Source organism: Opisthocomus hoazin, chromosome 1 (genome assembly GCF_030867145.1).
Source record: "Opisthocomus hoazin isolate bOpiHoa1 chromosome 1, bOpiHoa1.hap1, whole genome shotgun sequence".
NCBI lineage: Eukaryota > Metazoa > Chordata > Aves > Opisthocomiformes > Opisthocomidae > Opisthocomus > Opisthocomus hoazin.
The window spans coordinates 79,695,164-79,714,712 of record NC_134414.1 but is presented as its reverse complement, the minus strand read 5'-3'; the positions used below and the strand labels follow the sequence as shown (position 1 = coordinate 79,714,712).

General features: G+C 44.2%; 1 protein-coding gene across 1 annotated transcript; it reads right to left on the bottom strand.

Annotated features, from left to right (window-relative positions):
- Positions 1-3,343: 3,343 nt before the first annotated feature.
- NIPA1 (NIPA magnesium transporter 1) lies at positions 3,344-19,080 on the bottom strand. The gene is made up of 5 exons (XM_075427343.1): positions 18,750-19,080; positions 15,984-16,031; positions 12,043-12,133; positions 9,959-10,119; positions 3,344-8,648 (listed from the first exon to the last, which is right to left on the bottom strand). Exons 1-5 carry the CDS (start codon positions 19,078-19,080, stop codon positions 8,137-8,139), a joined length of 1,143 nt encoding a protein of 380 aa, XP_075283458.1. The 3' UTR covers positions 3,344-8,136.
- Positions 19,081-19,549: the final 469 nt, after the last annotated feature.

Here is a 19,549-nt window from a genome sequence, read left to right as displayed (position 1 = left end):
GCAGCTGCCTCGCCGTGGCGCCCCCTGGCGGCCCGCCCTGACCCGGCGGGAAAGGCCCCGCCTCGCGCAGCGTCAGCCTCGTCCCTTCCCGCCTCTTCTCTGAGGCGCGGCCGCCGCAGTCACCTGCTGGTTTCGCTGTCACGGAGAAGAAACGCTTACAAACTGTGTCCAGTGAGGGGAAGAGACATTTCACAGAGCTGGGCCGAGAGCCTGGGCCAGTAATCATTTAATTCAGGTCCCCCGCTCCTGCTGCACGCTTCACAGCCAGAAACGCCTCAGTCTCGCACGCAGTGTGGTTGGTGCGTGCTGTGGGACATGTCCTTCTCCTCAGCTTACAGTGAAGACTGTGTTAACACAGCCATACCAAGCTTCGGGCACAGAGGGCTCTCCAGCTTCTCTGAAATTATCTAATCAGGCTTTTACGAAGCTGCCTTGTGACCCCAGGCCCAGATAACTGACATGGCCAGAGCACGTCGACAGCTCCATGGGGAAGGCATGACTCCGTTTTCAGATAGGACGGGGCTGTTCTGTCACGTCACCTTACCAGCAACAGTTCCTCCCTCGCTGCCCTTCCTTTCCCAGGGTTTGTGCTGGTGTTAGCACAGCCCGCACGAGCTGCTGCTTCATTTGTGCTAAGCTTGGAAATGAAATCGGTGCGGCCATCTTGGTTTCCCCTCGCAGGAAACCTGTAACACAGCTACTCCTCCTCCTCCCGTTACCCGCTGCGTGCTTCCTCATCGGCTGAACCAACACGGTCCCGCACTCTGCCACGTCATCCCTACAACCTCTAGGCCACGCAGAGCAAATGGATAAATTTTAGGCCTATTTTATCACCTAAGGCACCATTCCATTCCCCAATTTAAAACTAGTCTGGTGTTCATGACATCAATTTCGCACTTGTGAAGTAGTTCACACACGTGTGTGCGTATATATGCACACACCACTACACATTATGCAGTTATTACCTATGTAATTACACAGTAGGAGGCTGGCTTTTTTTGTGTTTTACAAGGTACCAAAACTGTGAAGTCTCTGAAAAAGTTCAACAGCTGGTGAAAAGGATTCCTCAAAGGGATTTAAAAAAAATAGCAGCTGTAACACCTAAAACAGTACAGTATGAATGGGAGCGTGGAAGTACTGGTGTCTAAGACAGTCCAAAGGAGCGAAAGAAATTAATGTGCCTGTGATCATGCCAAATTTTGGAAACATACACATACCTGAGTGAATGTGGCAATATCTGAAGCAACTGAATTTGGTCTTCTTCAACTCTCCTCCCCTTCTACTCTCATCCCATTCAAAACCACCTCTCAACCAACCCAAAACGACAATGAAGGGAATCAACGCCTAAAAATATTAACTGGACTCCTCTAAGCATTACAGACTCCATTGTGGGACTTCAGTCATTACCTGTTAATCATCTTCCTCGTGTTTCTTCAACTGCTAATTCCGCTTACACGCTGTCATCTGTTCGCACAAAGTATGAATTGTTTAAAGTCCTCTCAATTCGGCACAAACCATTAAATCTTCACTTCAAAGCCAGGGGTTGTGCTCAGTAACAGAGAATACTCAAAGCATCTCTGAATAATTTACAACAGCATGGTATTTGCTGAGTATCTGAAGGGAACTCCAAATACCGCAACAGTGGTAACCTGCCTAACCTAACCTGTTCCTGTGGGACAGCTCGGTGGCGTAAGCCGTCTTTGCACTCAGTGGCTTTCACAAGAGAGGCCGGCTAGCGCAGGTGCTTTTGCAAGGCTATGGAGAGAACAAACCTCAGAAAAATCAAGGGGACTTTTTTTTTTCCCCTAGAATCACAGAATCATTAGGTTGGAAAAGACCTCTACGATCATCAAGTCCAACCATCCGCCCAACACACCACCATGCCTGCTAAACCATGTCGTGAAGTGCCACATCTGCACCTTTTTTGACCACCTCCAGGGATGGTGACTCCACCACCTCCCTGGGCAGCCTGGTCCAATGCCTGACCACTCTTTCAGTAAAGAAATTTCTCCTAATATCCAATCTAAACCTCCCCTGATCCAACTTGAGGCCATTGCCTCTTGTCCTATCACTAGTTACTTGGGAGAAGAGACCAACACCTGCCTCACTACAACCTCCTTTCAGGTAGTTGTAGAGAGTGATAAGGTCTCCCCTCAGCCTCCTCTCCTCCAAGCTAAACAATCCCAGTTCTTCTGGCGGTATCAGGTTTTGGTCTTTAACACTTTTCCCGTATGAACTGTGTGGGTGAGATGCATATGCTCAGGACAGGTCACTTCCCAGACTTTCGATGATAATGGTGGTGTAAATGGCATATTTGCCTTTACCACAATGCTGCCTTAGAGGCCTAACTCCAGAGATGCACAAGAAAAGAACAGAGTGTTGAATTTTCCTGCTAAAAACGTGTTCTCAGGATCCATTCTCCTTATCCTATTTATTTAAAAATCAGAGATGCTGCATGTAGAAAGGAAAGCCTCTCTAGTTTTCCAGTCTATCTTTGTACATTGCACTAATATCATCACCAACTTTAAAAATAAAATTGCAGTGACCTCCATGCCAATCTTTTCCTCTGCATGCAACATTTTATATTGGAGAGGAGCTTATTTCCTTGTTTAACAATTAACTTTTACTTTTGACCAGTAGTAATACTGATGCATCCCCTAAAACACAAGCACAAAGACTGAAATGGTTCTTAATAATAAATCCCACAGTTATAAAAAAACCCCCACTGCCCCCCTTCGCCCCCAGCCATGCCTGAAAATCATGTATTTGCCAGTACCTGACATGGGGAGCTAGGAATTTCAGATGAAGGATTAGATGGGCAGCCACTGTCATCTTCCAGGTGATTCCTTCTGTAGGAAGCTCTTGTGCCAGTAAATTGGACTGGTGGCACAGCCTTCCTTACAGCTGTCACCACCCGATGCACACCCAGCTGTGGAGTAGCATTTCTTGAAAGCTCTAGCCAGCAGGCAATCTACAGCAACGCATGAACAGAGCACGTGATAACCTTCCAGACAGAGTTTGAAGTGACTGAGGCCCCAACAAACATTTCTGCCAGAGAAGCATTCATTTCACCTGTGAGCAAACTTCAGTACAATGAAGACATCAAGGCTACAGCTCGCTGGCATCCAGCGCTACGTGATGACTGAGCCCTTCATATGGCAACTGGTCTGCATGCATGAAAGTCTGCTACTTGGTAAAAGCAAGGCTGGCATTTTATGAAAGGGTAATGGGAACTGTTTGGGCTTGTGAATTGGGACTAGGCTGTATAGCAGTTAGATGTGTGGGAAACTGATCCTGTCCTCCCTCCCGCCCCCCATGATAGAGAGGAGTCACGAAACATGCGTTGAGCTAGAAATAAATCATTTATTTTAAAACGATACAGGTTAATAAATAGATTAGTTATCAGAAAACTTAATAAATAGCCTTTTATAATTTACACAAGGCAAATACAACATGCCTATAACTATTTCTTAAAAAGCAAAGAGAGTAAGCTTGACTTGTAAGCCATTAACAAATCTATATATACATTATTTGGAAGCTAATAAAATAAACCATTTTTATGTAATCTGTAGTAACTATATTGCAATAGGATTGAAGCAACCAAACCTGACACTGTATGTTTGCGGCCATCCACCTTTTTCCCATATCCCATTAGAACTATTTTTCACATTCCAGGGAAAAAAAAAAAAAAAAAAAAAAGAGTAAAAAAAAGAGAGAAAGTTCCACAATTGAAAAAGGATACCCCTTTTGTGTAATATTTTCCACTCTGTACAGCAACTGTTAGGGGGGGACACCACAACAACAAAAACCCACCCAATAAAAAACCTCCTTATTTGCAGCTTTTAGAAAAGATTTCTTAATCCATAACATTTCAACACTGCTGTCTGAAACACTTGGGCACTAGTAATAACAATTGTTGACATCATTGGTGCCTAACATGGTACACACTAAAATTCTGCAGCACTTAAGCCCATATTCAGTAGCACCAAAGAGTTATTACAAAGATTGATCTCTAAAGAAAACAAGTAATAGAGAAACATTTGATAACATTTAATTTAACAGTAAAACTTCAGAAGTTATACCATCTCAAGACAACTAAGGAAGATCTGTAGAATCCTTGATGTTTTATACTTATGAAACAAGGTGAGGGGTGTATAACGTGTGCAAACAGCAGCCCATTTTAAGCACCCCTTATTTAGTAACCCTGAATCTTTCTTCAAATACTAACCCTCCATTTTTTAAATAAAAAGGAAAGCTAAACCTCTGATTCTAGTATTTCAACAAATAAAATCCAGTGTTTTCATTTTTCAGTGCTAGTTCCTTCAGAAAAATACATAAGTTCAATATAAACTGAGATTATTAATAAGAAGCCTCACTTGTCAAACTGTGATGTGACAGGTTCTTACTAATGTTAGTTGCAGCTCACTAATAAATAGGCTCTATTTACACATACAGAGTCCTGGAAAGTCAATACAGCAGATAACTTGTTTAGATATTTTTCTTTTTTACGTAAGTATTTAAGGTGTAACAAATTTTTCTTTTTGGTTGTATCAAAAATGTTTCTCCTACTGAACATTTGAGGGATATTTGTGTTTTACACCTAATAAAGATCGTGACTGACACATGTAAATCCTCCATACACTGAAGGGATAGTGATCAAAGAGCTGTCTTCAAGTGAGTACCAAGTAAATGTTTGACAAGTATAATAGAAGCCAGACATACGGTGCGCAACACCTTTCATACAGATTTGAATTTAATTCAAATGCATCCCACCACTGTAATGAGTCCACTCTTATATGCGTAGCCTCTCCCACTTCTACTTTGGAATCAGAACTGAAGTCATTTGGCTCGTAGCTATTGCTAGATGTAATGCAAAGAGAATGTGAAAAGGGCAGACCCATGAGGGACACCAAAGCTCAGGAAACAACTATGCACGTTTGCTCCCTGAGATGATGGAACTCAGATATCTGTCTTAATTCAAAGTACTTACTTGTCAAAGGGGTGGGAAAAGAAAAAAAAAGAGGGAATGGCTACAATTCAACTTCAACAGTGCCTCCTTTTAAATCAGAAAAGCAACAGGACTAAAAGAGGCAGGAGACCTAGAATGAGGAGGGCATGGGATGGAGGGGGGAAGAATCACACCAACAGCGACAACGGAAAATGCTAACACATTTCTAAAGTTAGAACTGAACCAGATCCAGATACAGCAGAACTCAAAAGAACACTGCTACACACTGAACAAAGTAGCAAAAATAAATATTTCCATTATTTAGCATTCGTGATGTAAAAGACTGTAAATATAAATCATGTGCAAGGCCACTAGAATTTCTTTCACCTTATGTGCTGACATCTCTGTTTTAAACAACAAGGTTAACTAGGCATTTCTAGAAAGCTCATCACAGATGAGGAGCAGCTGGGGAGAAGAAACCTATGCAGACAATTTGTCAGCTGTAAGGATGGTCAGACCACCACAGAACACAGCTGCTGCTTTACCCTTACTCCGCATAGTGAGTGCCTATCAAGTACACTTGTGTGTGTCCAGTGCAGAAAATGGCAAGGTTTAGACAGGGCAGTCAAGTTATTTTGGATCTAAGATGTACTAATAATTTGCATATGCACCTAACATACCAGGATAGGCACTTTCTAAATAAATAGGAATTAATTTTAAAACAAAACAAGACAAACAAATATGGCCAAAGGAGGACTAAGATGAGACCACAATCATTTCCATTCTAACCGAAGATTTTCACACAAGACTTCAGAGATTAAAGGCTAGTACAAAACCAACACGCAACTCATGAACTCTGAATCTGCGTCATGAACAGACAACTTGACTGCTTCATAAAACAGCTAACATCATTGTTTTAAATAGTAGGTCATTACAAGTCTCATAACCTATGTAAAATTCTAGTTTCAGCCAAAAAAAGGGAATTAATATGACAAAACATAAGTGTCTGCTGACAACCAAGATACCACCTTCCAATCAATAACGGACAGATGTTAGTTTTAACCAGCTTTCATAGTCCAATACCCCTCATCTACAGTTCTCAAACTTTCTAGAAACCATACACAGTATTTGAAAATCCATGAAGATGGCCTTTGCTTTCCCAGCACTATTTTATTTCACCAAGATACCCAGTTTCCGTGCTGGCCTATAAAAATGTGCATTTCTGCCAACTCGGAGTCATTTCCCCCCCAGTTTGGAGTTATAAAACAAGCTTCGAAATAACATAGTGGGGCTCTCACTCCCTTAGAATACTAAATCTTTAGCATTCATTGTTCACCATTATTGCTGCCATCAGAAAGGCTTATAACATTCATTTTAAATGAAAACAGAGGCTGAGTTTTAAGGTAATTAATTCAAGTCAACAAAAAACATAATGAGAGTGGACAATGTTATTCCCCATTAATCAACGTCTGCATTCCTGTCAGCCAGCCACAAAGCTACATTCGTGATTTCTTGATAAAGTGTCATGAACTTTTTCAAATGGTGTCTCCTAATCACATTGGGGTTTCTTTGTTTCAAGGGACATTCAGAACTAGAGATATTGAATGCCACTGTACCCTTCCATTTTTGCACTGAAATGGAAGCCAACAGTGATTACTTTTCAAGCTTTCCTTACATGTTTTTGACTCGTGATGTTTTAACTACCAAATGTAAGTACAGCATGAAAACTGTTTCTTTCTTTGACATATCTCTAAATGGTTTAAACTGAACAGTTCAGAATCATTCCAATCACAGCTTAAGCTCTTTGTACTACTTGCCAAAGTATTATTGCTGAACTGTTCACACAGGTCTGTAAATTACTGGATCTGAATATATATCCCTGCTGGTTATCTGAAACTTGGCTCTCTGAATGCCTATGCGTCTTCAGGCTTTAACCTCGTTTTCTCATGTTACAAGAGGATCAAACCATCTTTTTTTGAGCTATGAGAAATCTCATCCTCTTCTCTCTAATTTTTTTTTTTGTGGTCGCTGCTTATAAGCTACTCCACAAAATGGTTTCCTGTAGTTAATCACTTAACTAGAACAAAAGTATGCTGGACTGCTTTGAACAGTCCTCCCGTAGATTACCTCTTCCCATTAGGACTACGGGTTTTTCAGAAGCTGTCAAGGCATCTAAGGGTTTCAGTTCAGATTTGTAAATTCTTCCAAAAACGTGTGGCTCCTCCTGGATGCTTTATGTGTTTAGAATTTGAACACAATCCAATATTATAGACAGTGAAATTGAATTATTAAACCAGTATAGGCCATCTGAAACAGGTACATTCACATTTATGCAGTAGTTTTCGATTGCAAAGGCACTGAAATAGTTCTGAGCTTCTTACAAATAAGCCACCATATAGGCAATGAGTCTGTGCATCATTTCCACATCCTTCAGAGTCTTTCTGTCTGCTCCCAATTAAAAACTCTCAGATGAATGCATTATGTCTTAATGCACGCAAGTTACAAAGAAAAATGCATACCTGGACACTACCATCAGCTGATAAGTAATTAGTGAAATATTTTTAAGGGTCCACTGCTCAGTGTAAAGAATTCAATTTTAAACTCCCCAGTGTCTTCACCGCATGGCAGACCAAGTTGCCGAGGCAGTCACTAAGAAGGACAGATCTGCAGTCCATGGTTCAACCAACATTTGTCTCAGAATTCACAGCCTTGATGGTGAACATGTTGCTGTACTGGTATTAACAAACTGTTCCACTCACTTTTTCCCCTCCCTGTGTTTTAAGGTATACATCGCTCATGAAAGGTGTCAGATTGAGTGCATTAGAAACTGATGTGCTCTGCCCACAGAAATGGTACCTCAGAAGGCACAATACAAGCTTTCACACACAGGTCTGTCATAATATCCCCTGATCTTTTCTGATGGATCACCTTTCACAGTAGGGAAATACATCGGTCTCTAGGTTGACTCAATCAGTGGTTCCAATTACGGTCATTTATTGTCATTGACTGGGGTACATGGACAACTGCTCCTTTGAAACTGGATGGAGGCCTCTAATTCATTCACGTAGGCCACCAAATTGTCAGAGGGCAACTACCAACCTGAATCATATTTGAATCAGTGACCTAGAAATGAAAGGCTCTGCATCCTTCCCTGAGCCACCCAGTTTCCCTCAAAAAAAAAAAAACCTTTAATCTGTCTTCATGTTAGGTTTATTTAAATCCCCGATATTGAAGTTGAATTCCTTGAAGACTTGTATAAGAACAATTCCAATAGATACTGTGGTGAATCCACAAGCCATTCCCAAGAAATCTACCACTCCTACATTACTCCACTCCCTGAAAAGGATGGCTGAAGCCAGCAGGACTAAGGTGGTAAACACAACATAGTAGATGGCACCAAACACAGAGGAGTCGAAACATTCCAGTGCCTTATTGATGTATCTGAACTGAATGATAATGCTACACCCTAATACTGCCAGAAGTACCAGACAGAGGTACAGAGCCCTTTGACTCGACGGGTTATTGTGAAAGATATCTTGAGCAGCCAGCCCAATCCCTTTTGTGCTGGGAACAGTGAAACTGCCCAACAGAGAGCAAATACTGATGTAAACCATGATATTAGTAGGTCCATGAGCTGGAGCTATCCAGAAGATAAGCAGGAGAAGCATTAGCAGCACTACGCAGAGATAACCCACAAAAACTGGAAAACAAAAAAGAAAATAAGATAATAGCAAGGTGAGAACTCTTGGTCTTCTAAACATTTTAGCAGGCAAATCGTGTCATACCAGTGAACTTCAGGTATAAACCAGGATTAAAATTTGCTATTGAATACAGATCCAAACCACTGCGCTATCAGAGGCGTTGTGGGCATCTGAAACTGATGAAGTTGTCATGTTCTCTGGGCAGCACAAATCATCGTGAAGCAAAATACACACAGTTGCACATTTGAACTGGATTTAAAATGTCTGGTTTATTTTTTTTTCCCCCATTCTCTCTTTCATCAGGATAATAATCCTTAAAGCCAGACAGTAGTGATAACATCTCATTAATAACCAGTTCAATAAAGCATGGTGTTTGGATCTAGCGAAGAGCTTAAACATTACGTTAGATCCCAGTAAGGTGAGTAGGGAGAGTTGGAAGAACGGGCAGGCCATATCATTTACATTATAGAATCTGTACACAGCTTAGACTGCTGAAAAACATTTCATGCTTTACAGTTTTGAAGAAATATATTTCCAGTTCATTTTGGTCAGACTGAAATGGTAAATTTAGACCAGGGTGTTTGTTTTCTTTTCTTTGTTTGCAAATTTTTTGCATAGCTGATGTTACTACGTTTGAGTTTCTTTCACCTAAAGCAATTAAAGGAAATAACAATAGTTGGCAGTTCAGCTCTTATGCGAGAAAAACAGAAGTGGGTCTGGCACGTATGAGCATTACTAAGTGTCCTCCCGCAGTTAGTGGGCCTTCACTTTCTCTGTGCGAAAGAAGAGGCATTTCAGCATATGTCTCAACAGCCCATTTCTACATACCTTTACTGTGCAAAGAAATCTGCCTGGAACATAACTGGTATCTAGAATTAAACTTTTAATAATAAAAAAAAGAATTAAAGAACAAAAGACAATCAGTATTTTTTTTGTGTATGTGTAAAACAACTTAAATTGAGAGATCCTAGAATTATACCTTTCATCTCTAAGTAGCAAGAGACACTTTTTCGTAATTTTAGAAAGTCACAAGTTCAAATAGCCATTGTTCTGAGCTTGCTGTGCAGGATAATGTTTTCAAAAGTATCCACGTTTTCCTTTCTGCGCACATGTATCAATAAATCTGACAAGTTCCAAGTACAGCAAGGCATAGTTCTCCTGCACAAAAGCTGTACTGGTTTGCCTCTGTCATGTCATGGTTTCCTGAGAAGTCAATTTTCCTGCCTGGTGGAAGTGGTAAGCCTCTTCGTCCTGCATGCTCTTGATCAATCTCACAAAATCATTATGAGTTAATAAAAGAACAAAATACCTGGATTTGTAAGCTTCTCTTCAAGCTCGGCCTGAGTCGTTACGCTCTCGGACTTTGGGGAATGGATGATGAGAACAACAGACCCAGCGCAGCTCAGCAAACATCCCAGCTTGCCAAGAATGTTCAGTTTTTCTTTCAGTAAGTAAGAAGCTAAAATGGACCTGTCAGAAAGAGGAAGAAAATTAAAAGTTTGAATAAGTCCTGTTAATAATGCTTTAACAGTGACGTGCCACATGAATTTCCCTCTTAAAGGAAGAGTATCAAATGTTGGTGGATCTTTGACCAAATGTTGGTGGATCCTCAAAATGCATTTCTGACTTAGGAAAGATTGATCCAGTCTCAGTCTTACTCAATCCCTAACATCTCATCTCAAGAAAAAAAAAACCAACAAAAACAACAACCCACCTCAAAAACCAGCACCACATCAATGCCTCCCAAAAAAAGAAGCCCCCAAACCAGGCATCTGGCACCCCTGAGGCAGATGACTACACGTTAACAATTTGGTGAACTGTCACGAAGCCCCATTTTATAGGTGCTACATAGTCATGAGATAAAAGTGACCTTTGCTTACAAAGATTACAGGGCTCAGCTCAGACAGATAGCTGGCCAAAACAGACAAAATTATATGGCCTAGGATAAAATAAGAGGTGGTAAGTAGAGCATCATCAGCGTGCTTCATAGTGTACAAAACTAAAGACAGCCATGAAGCCCCTACAAAGCAATCTACACTCCTGGCGTGATTTAACCTGGCAGCCGGCAACTCAGCACCAGACAGCCGCTCGCTCACCCCTTCCCTTCCCCTCCAGTGGGATGGGGAGGAGAACAGACAAAAGGTAAAACTCGTGGGTTGAGATAAAGACAGTTAAATAAGACAACAAAGGAAATACTACTATGCAAAACAAGCTATACACAGCACAATTTTTCTCATTGCCTGACGACTAATTGCGTAGCCAGTCTCCGAGCAGCTATCACAAAATCTATGGGTTTCCTGGAGATCACACATTTCACGGATTTTGCCAAACTCGCAAATGTTGCAACACTTGCCAACTCATGGAAAAAAGACTGAACTCATGAAAAAGTTTGAACTCACAGAAAAAGAGAGTGCTCCCTGCCTCCCGACCAACCCCCATTCATAAACTGAGCATGACGCCCATGGTATGGAATATTTCTGCTGGCCAGCCTGGCTTGCTGCCCAGCTCTGCTCCCTCCCAGCTCTTATACACCTGTTCATCAGCTGAACATGGGAGACTGAAAGAAGTCCTTGATTTCATAGTAGCAACTAAAAACATCAGTGTTATCAACATTCTTCTGGTACTAAATCCAAAACACAGCAGCTGTTGGGAGGAAAATTAACTCTATCCCAACTGCAACCAGGACAGTTCTGAAGCAGATGATCAGTGCAAGTCAGATACACAATTCAGCTGCTCCCAGTAGGCAACAGAAAACTCTCGAGGCAATGCACAGCTTTGTTTTTAAATAATCGTACTTTTTCAGTGCAGTAGTTTCACAACTGTAGTTCAGCTATTCACAAAACAGTTGCCTATTAAACTCCTTTTAGGAACACTCCTTTTTTGTTCCCTCCTCTCACATGAACATAACATTCAAGAAGCTGGGGGCATGCATATGCAAGGGGCTCCCTCGCTTCAGGAAATAGGGCCAAATCCAGATAAATGAAAATCAGCATTAATAAATGCATGTGGGCTGTGGATAGCAGGGGAGAGAAAGAATGCGAGACAATAGGAAAGATCTACATAGTAAGGGAACTGTGAATAAAAGAATAGGCAGAAGAGTCCAGAATGACCACAGCGAAGGGAACAACAACAACAAAAAAGACGTTTGTCTGTTCCAGATCACAGTGATAGTTAAAGCAGAAGATACTCAGGAACTCTTTCTTCACCACTGCCTTCCTCTCCCCCCCCCGCCATTTTGCTGGCAAAAACAGAAATAGGTGTCATTATAATACATCACTAAGAGTCCTAAGCCTGACATCTTCTCAGCGTACCTCCAGTGATCACTTCAGTCTATCCGACATCTTATTAAGTAGTAACAATATTCAGATAAGAACAAGAAAAGCAAACTCTTACCCAAATGGAACGCCAAGAGCTCCCAAGGGCGTCACTAGCACAGTTGGGACTGCAGTGTAGGCCAAGAAATTCCCTATCTGACCCAGAGCCACTGCCAAGAGAACCAGAAATAAGCCTTTAAATCCTTTTGTAAAAAGAAGTAATGAAAACTTACCCAATAACTGTTTGGGAAAGACTGGAAAACAGATGTTACAGATTTGATAGCTGTGTTCATTTTGCACTTAAACAAAATGGCTGGAATTTTTCTATATTTTAAAATTATTTTTTAATATAGGATTTGTATTTGCCTCACAAGAAGATCCAACAGGGCACAGTAAATAATCTCATTTGCAACTTCTCTTAGTTGAATATAAATAAGACTATGCATTAGAAACACTCGTGCATTACACTGATATCTCAATATTACACTTATATATGTGGGGAGGACTAAAAGTACCCATGATTTCAGCTTTAGAACGTGTAACACGAATGCACTTGGTTATAGTTCCTAACTGCAGTGTTACTTTTTCGGGGGGGGGGAGGGAATAAGGACAGTACTGAGGAATCTAACAATGAAATACTAAGCACATGCATAAAGGCTCTTCAATATACAGAAGATCACACCAAATTTTCACAACTCTGTATAACACCAAAAGTAATTCGTGACCACTGTACAAAGAACAGATCCCTGACAAGTCACAATAACAGCCTCACAATCTTACTTTTTTCTTTCCCCCAATAAAAACAAATTCCAAGATGTGCCACACTATTGCACATCACAGCTGTGACAAACAGCTCATGCATTCAAGTTTTCAGTCAAAAAAGAAAAGCTGGCTGGTTTTGCAAGTGCTGGCAAGTTTATAATAGATCAACATAATGCTTGCATAGTTAGAGGGTCTGTGGTAACTGGCAAGAACCTTGAGACTGAACACAAATTACATATAGCTCAAATTTCCAGTTGATTTTAAGAGCCATTATCACTATATAAAAACATTTCAAGAATACAAGTTGTCTTTATGCTCAGGCTGGCATTGCCCTCGACTATCAAATATCACGACCATCATCCTGTTCCCTACACCTGCAAAGCACTGTGCAAACATTAATTAATTTACGAAATTAGCTTGCATTCTCAGCAGAGCTGAAGACCCGTGTAACCTACAGGAAACAGGCAGGAGACAAACTAACTTACAAAACTGCAGAGTGCGGCAAAATTATACTAATTCAATTCACTGAGGCTTTCTCTACGTGCAGGAGTGAGCCAGAGAAGTTAATGAGCAGCATTTCTATGGTCTCCTGAATTCTCCCTGCCCTTGGGAATGGCATAACTCTTGGTTTTCAGCAGACGTACGTGGCGACTTGGGCACTGCCTTCAAGGCATCCAGAGGCACTGGGGCAGGTCTTGCGCGGAGGACGGGGCACAGCAGGCACGCTGTCTTTCTGCAGATTACATACATTTCCAAGTGACTCTAACAAAAGGTTGCTTTTTTTGGAGGTCAGGTGCCTGAACTTTCTGTTGGAAGAGCCCTAACAGATGGCACCAACACCAACAGATAAATCAGGTCTCTGAAGCGTCAGTCAAACTGCACGTATTGTAAGGCAACCAAACTTACCAGCAGCTTTCAGTATCAGCATGGAGTAATAGTAACAAACAATCTCTTACCACCATGAATGACAGATCAGGACTAATTAAGGCCAATTAAAAAAAGAATCTCAGTAATTGTTACCATCTATCTGATGTTGAGGACCTTTGCTGCCAACCTATCCAGTCCTCTCCGGATAGAAACTCCTCTCCAGACACATCAATGCTGTGACATGGCTTCAGTTCTTGAAGGCACACCAAGCTTTAAGCTTGCCAAAGGAGTACCAATATCCCCAAAGTTATTGCAACGCAAAACTTGATGCACACTGACATGTCCACATTAGCTAGGAGACCAGGAGTAGATCTGTACAGCAAAAGATGTCTGCTCTACATATGTCAGGGGTTTTATTTCAGCCTGCTCCCATGGACTGAAAGCCTGTTTGCAGCTGGTGTGCGTTAGGCATGCTCCTAGAGTGCATCTTCCAGCCTAGCTTCATCTTAAAATCCAGTTCAGGAGCTCCAACACTGCTCCACAATGTGAAAAAAGGCCCAATCCGTGGAGACAAACAGGAGATTTGCTTCACAAGTGCCTTCCCCATCTGCAATAAAACACTAATATAGATGTGTCCACTATAAAACCCAGCCACTGCTATCAAAACCTGCACTGAAACTAATTAATTAGCCAATTAATTAATTGAATGCTCTTTGAAATACCTGTACACATGCTGCAATCACTTTTTTGACTTTAAAAAAAAAATCCCTTAGCAGAACCTATAGCCCTTCCTTTGAATCAGTCTTCGGTAATCCAGTGGATCCCAAAGGCTCCAAAATGGTTAGGCAGTGTTATGCTGAGTCAGCATGCCAACACAGAAATGCTTGTTCACCATCTGAACAAATACTGTGAAAAGAAGTTGATAGAGTTTATGTGGGTTTTGTTAGTCATCCAAACTCCCAATGCTCTGCTTTGAGAAAATAATGTCAGCTGCTAGAATTTCTCCCAGACAACTGGGGATATTGCTAATTCCCCAAACACCGCCTCTCTCTGCATCCCACAGTTGCCTGCCTGGCCCTTGCTATTGCTGTTTGTGACTCTGTTGCAACTCTGAACCTCTAATATCCTTAAGCAATTCTTTCCTTGGTGCCTTTGTGATCTTACTGATGCTTTGTTTTGAAACACCTGCACCTAGCTACTGGACAAAAGCCAACTGACACCATTCCCTTCAGCTGTTTTGCCTGCATTCGATTCAGTCAGCTCTTTTAAGCATGAAATTGTTTTCTCCGATTCACCAAGATAAACTCCTGTAATAAAACCTCTCTTATTTTAACTCCTTCTGCTTGGAGATTCAAGACGGGAGCCTCACGAGCGATAAACAGCCGTGATTAACGCAGAGGTTTATTGCTACTTAGGCAGGAGTGATCCTGGCAAAGGAGGAAGCTGGCAAAGAACTACTGAAACTCAGGCTAAATTAGCCAAGGACTTTCCTCTGAAGCTCTGTTGGCTTCTACCCTTGCTGAGGGTTCACTCTGTCCTTCATGGGATCTATCAGTTTCCATTCCCTTTGCATAGCTAGAAGACAACAGAAACAGACTTACCTTGCTGCCACAAAATAAGGGGCACAGCTGGACTCATATACTTCTCAGCCACAGCATCAGAACATTTCCAAATTATTCGCAAAAGGCTGGGTTAGAGTCTGGCAGTGGGCTATGATTTTAAGCTCGTGGGTGGAACTAGGCCTGAGCTGCAAGAGGAGAAAGCTAACTGCTCCCTGTGCTCTGGCTTCACATCAGAGAGTGAACTTAGCCCGAGCAGAGTTTACAAAGATACTAAGGGTGAAATTACACTGATCTCATATCAGCACTACACAAGGCTTCACAGTAATCTTGTACATTAAAAGCAAAATTGAAAGTGTATCTGTCGAACTAGAAATCAAAAAGGATTTTTTTTTTTTTTAGTTGAGGCCAACTAAGTGCTTTCTGATCTAAAAAAAACACCGTGTGCTCAATGAGCCCTTTTGTGCAGAGCGACAATTTCTCATTCAGCTTTGACTCTTCTTAAAAACTGAGCGGACCGGCACAATCCAGACAGAGACACAAACTGTGCAGGAACCCCGAGTCAGAGCAGCGCGGGGCTTCCAAGGGCTGCAAGTACCAAACAGTTTGGAAATCCAGAAAGATGTCTGACTTGGGGTTGTCCCAGCTCTTCGCCTTCTCAAACACCATCAGATACAGGGTCCACTAAAGGTGAGACATTTCTGAGGGAGGGGAATTTCGTGACAAGTGAGTGTGAGATTCAAGGTGACAACCCAGATTTCATGATGTCTCATTTCACCATCTAACCACAACTTCTCCCTGCAAAAAAGCCCAAACCTTTTCAGATACTCACTTGCTATAGTGCCAGACCACCATACTATATCTGTTAAGTACGAAGTACCTGGAAGAGGAAGGATAGGAAGACTTATTAGAAAAATATGAAATTGCAATATTGGAACAACAAAATAGAATAATTTCAACAGTCCGAACCATTAAGGACCTTCATCTTAACCCTGTTCTTCCAGGCAACTGAGTGGCAGGAAACCAAGGGACAATGTGCTCGGATGTGGGCTAAGTGTCCAAGCTGGACCTTAACACAACACATTAGTCAGAAATTCTGGTTGCCAGTGAAGTACCTGTGCGACGCTAACATGGTATTACTTAGAACAACGTCCAAAATGTCACCAAATGCTTCTGAGGGTGCCACTGAAACATACAGATTAGAACCACTATCAACAGAATCGGAAACCTATGGAAAGAAACCATGTTTTGGATCAGTTAGTTTGCTAAAATAACCTCAGCGCAACTGTATTGGGGAAAATGTTTTGGCACGCAGTTCTGGCAGTACCATAGCGTGGACTGATCCTCCTGCACTGGAGCACTGGAAAATGCTATGACTGAAGCCTCTGAATTCCTGACATATTGCCATGTTTCAGAGAGGAATAAAAACTAGATTGTCCCTTAGTGACTCCTAAGCTCAAAGATGATTACTTTCATTGTCAGATTATAGGCTCTTGCCTTGGGATGCACCAGAGGAGACTGTGCACCACATTTTCTAAGTTCGGCTTCTGTAGAACATCAAGGCTAATGACCGCTTACTAAACCAAAGCCTGGCCTCCACCAAGCACGACCTTGGCATCGCGCTACGCTCTCACATTCTGCTCCTCTTTCTAGCAATTCGGCTCTGCGTTTGTTTGGGAAGATGCTCTCTCAAAAGCTGCTGGAGCAATAGGCAATACTGTACCTACCTTGAAATCCAAAATGAAATAAAAACGCAGTAACCTATAACTCTGGAGACGTACAAAACAGTAAGCGCTTGGAAATCACACTATATAATTGAAATGAGATGGAAAATGACTAATGAAAATGGCCAGCTTTAGAGTGGGTGTAATAATTTTTTAGACTTTTGTTACTGCATGTAAAATAAAAACACTGTTGGGGCACAAATTATAGAAAATATTGACTCAAGTAAGATAACTTTGCAAAATATTTGTCACCCACTGCTGTTGCTGACTAGGCAAGGATTACTTATTGCACTGAGACTGTATTATTGATTCAACAGAGAAGACAGAAGAGCCTCCTTGTTAATAATACAACACCTGCTGAAGGCAATGGAAAAAAAACATCATCTGACACTGACGATCTCGGGCTCACAGCTCCGACCGCTAGATTCAAGGCAGAACCACACTGCTTCACAACATTCACTAGCAGGAAACCCCAGGTATTTGCCCAGGTGCCTCCACACTGAGAGCAGCAATAGGAAATACAGCGAGCCGCTTGGCAAAATACACAATACAGATCAGCAGTATCTTCAGATCAGGATGTTTTACAGCTGCCAGCGCTGAGAAGGCGGGCACGCGCCCATCACCCGCTTAACCCAGTGCTCCACTGAAAGCTCTCCAGGAGTCATTAGACCCAACTAATACTGCAGAACAGAAACTTCTCCAGCTGCCTTGGGACGGAAAGTCATTCCTTTCACATTTTTCTCATTGTTTCTCTTACAAAAATAAAAAAGATTTGTATTTCTGATGCAAATGTGATCTCTCTGTGGACAATACGAGTGGACTACAGCCATCTTGGGGGGAAAGGGAGACTGTGCTTGCAAAACAGCAGTTTGTCTGAGGCCCCTGACCGTCTGGCCATTGCAGAAAAGGCAAAACAGACTTGTTGGATCAGGCTGCCCGCTGACAGTAAGAGGGTTTCAAGCTCGCCCTGCTCCACTGCGCCCACCCTGAACCCAGTAGACGCAGCCGGTACTGCGAATGCTGTGCTGCTCTGACACTCAGCCATCTCGAATACACCTATGTGCATACGCATATTTACCTACGCACACGTGGCCAGAAAAAATACCTAGCATGTCCTGCTCACTAAAACGGATTTTTCATAAGAAAGAGATCCCAGAACAGACGGGCACAGAAATGCAATTAAAAGGTCTCACGCAACGCACGCTTGGAACTTTCCCCTCACACAAAAGCACGATATTGAGAGCAAATAAGCATATTGCATTCTCCTGTATTCAAAGGATCGAGACGCAATCACCAGATGCCATGCAGAGCTTTGGGGAGCTCTAATTCCAGAGCCAAACACGGAGAGTCCTCACGCCCTGTGGATTTACAGCTTTGATTTCTGTCCAGGCAGCAGTGTTGGCTCCTCAGCGCGTCCGTCTCAGAAAACAGCAGCGCGGTACGGGATGTCAGTATGAAAACCCCCCCAATCAGTAACTCCAGGTTAGCAATTCCCCGCAGGTCGGCGAACGCCCGACGCGGCCGCAGGCACACGCGAGCCCCCAGCGCCGTCCCGCGGCCTGACGGCGGCCCACGCACCGGGGGGGAGCGGGGCCGGCCACTGCGCCCCGCGCAGTCCCGCCGCTCCCCCCGGCCGCCCCTCACGCCGCGCTCCGGCCCTCGGCCTCCCACGCCAAACGCGCTGAAGGTGACGGACCCGGGCCGGCCGCCCCCCCCCCCCCCCCCCCACCCCACCCCGGGCCGGCCTCCGCAGCGCGGCCCTATCGCGGGGGCGAGGGGCGGGAGCGATGCTCCAGAGGCCGGGGCAGCGAAGCCCCTCGGGGTAGGGGGGGGGGGAATGTTCCCGCCCGCCGCCGCAGCGCCGGGGCCCGTACCTCGCCCGCGGGCCCGCACGATCCCCTTCTTCTGCAAGACGAAGGTGGAGCCGTTCACCAGGCTGGAGACCACGGCCACGCTGAGGCCCAGCGACACGGCGGCGGGGCCGGGGCTCTGCGCTGCCCCCTCGCCCGCTGCCGCGCCCACCGCCATCCGCATCGCCCCGCCGACAGCTGCTGGCGCGGCGGCCGCCACCCGGGCCCAGCGCACCCGGCAGCGGCTCCGCCCCGTCCCGCCCCGCCCCGCCGAGGGCGGCTCCGCGCGGGCACCGGCGGCGGCCGCGGCTCCTGGCGCGCGGCCCGCGCGGGGAAGGCGGCGAGATGACGTCATAGCAACGGCACTTCTCCCAGCCCCGCACCCCCCCCCCCCCCCGCAACCGCCGCTCTGACGTCACGGGTCCGCGCCGCCCTGCTCCGCTCTGGCACCGCGGGGGGCGAGGCGGCACCGGGCGGAGAGCTGCCGGCCCCGGGCCCGGGCGCTGCTGGCGGCTGCAGGGGGGCGTGCAGCGGGGTGCGGGAGGAGGACAGAGGGATGCGGGGGGACAGAGGGATGCGGGAAGATGACAGAGGGATGCGGGAGGACAGAGGGATGCGGGGGGACAGAGGGATGCGGGAGGATGTCAGAGGGATGCAGGACGACGACAGAGGGATGCGGCAGGATAGAGGCATGCGGGAGGATAGAGGCATGCGGGAGGATGACAGCGGGACGCAGGAGGACAGAGGGATGCAGGACAATGACAGAGGGATGCGGGAGGACAGAGGGACGCGAGGAGGCGCGCGCAGGGACGCGGTCTGCTGGC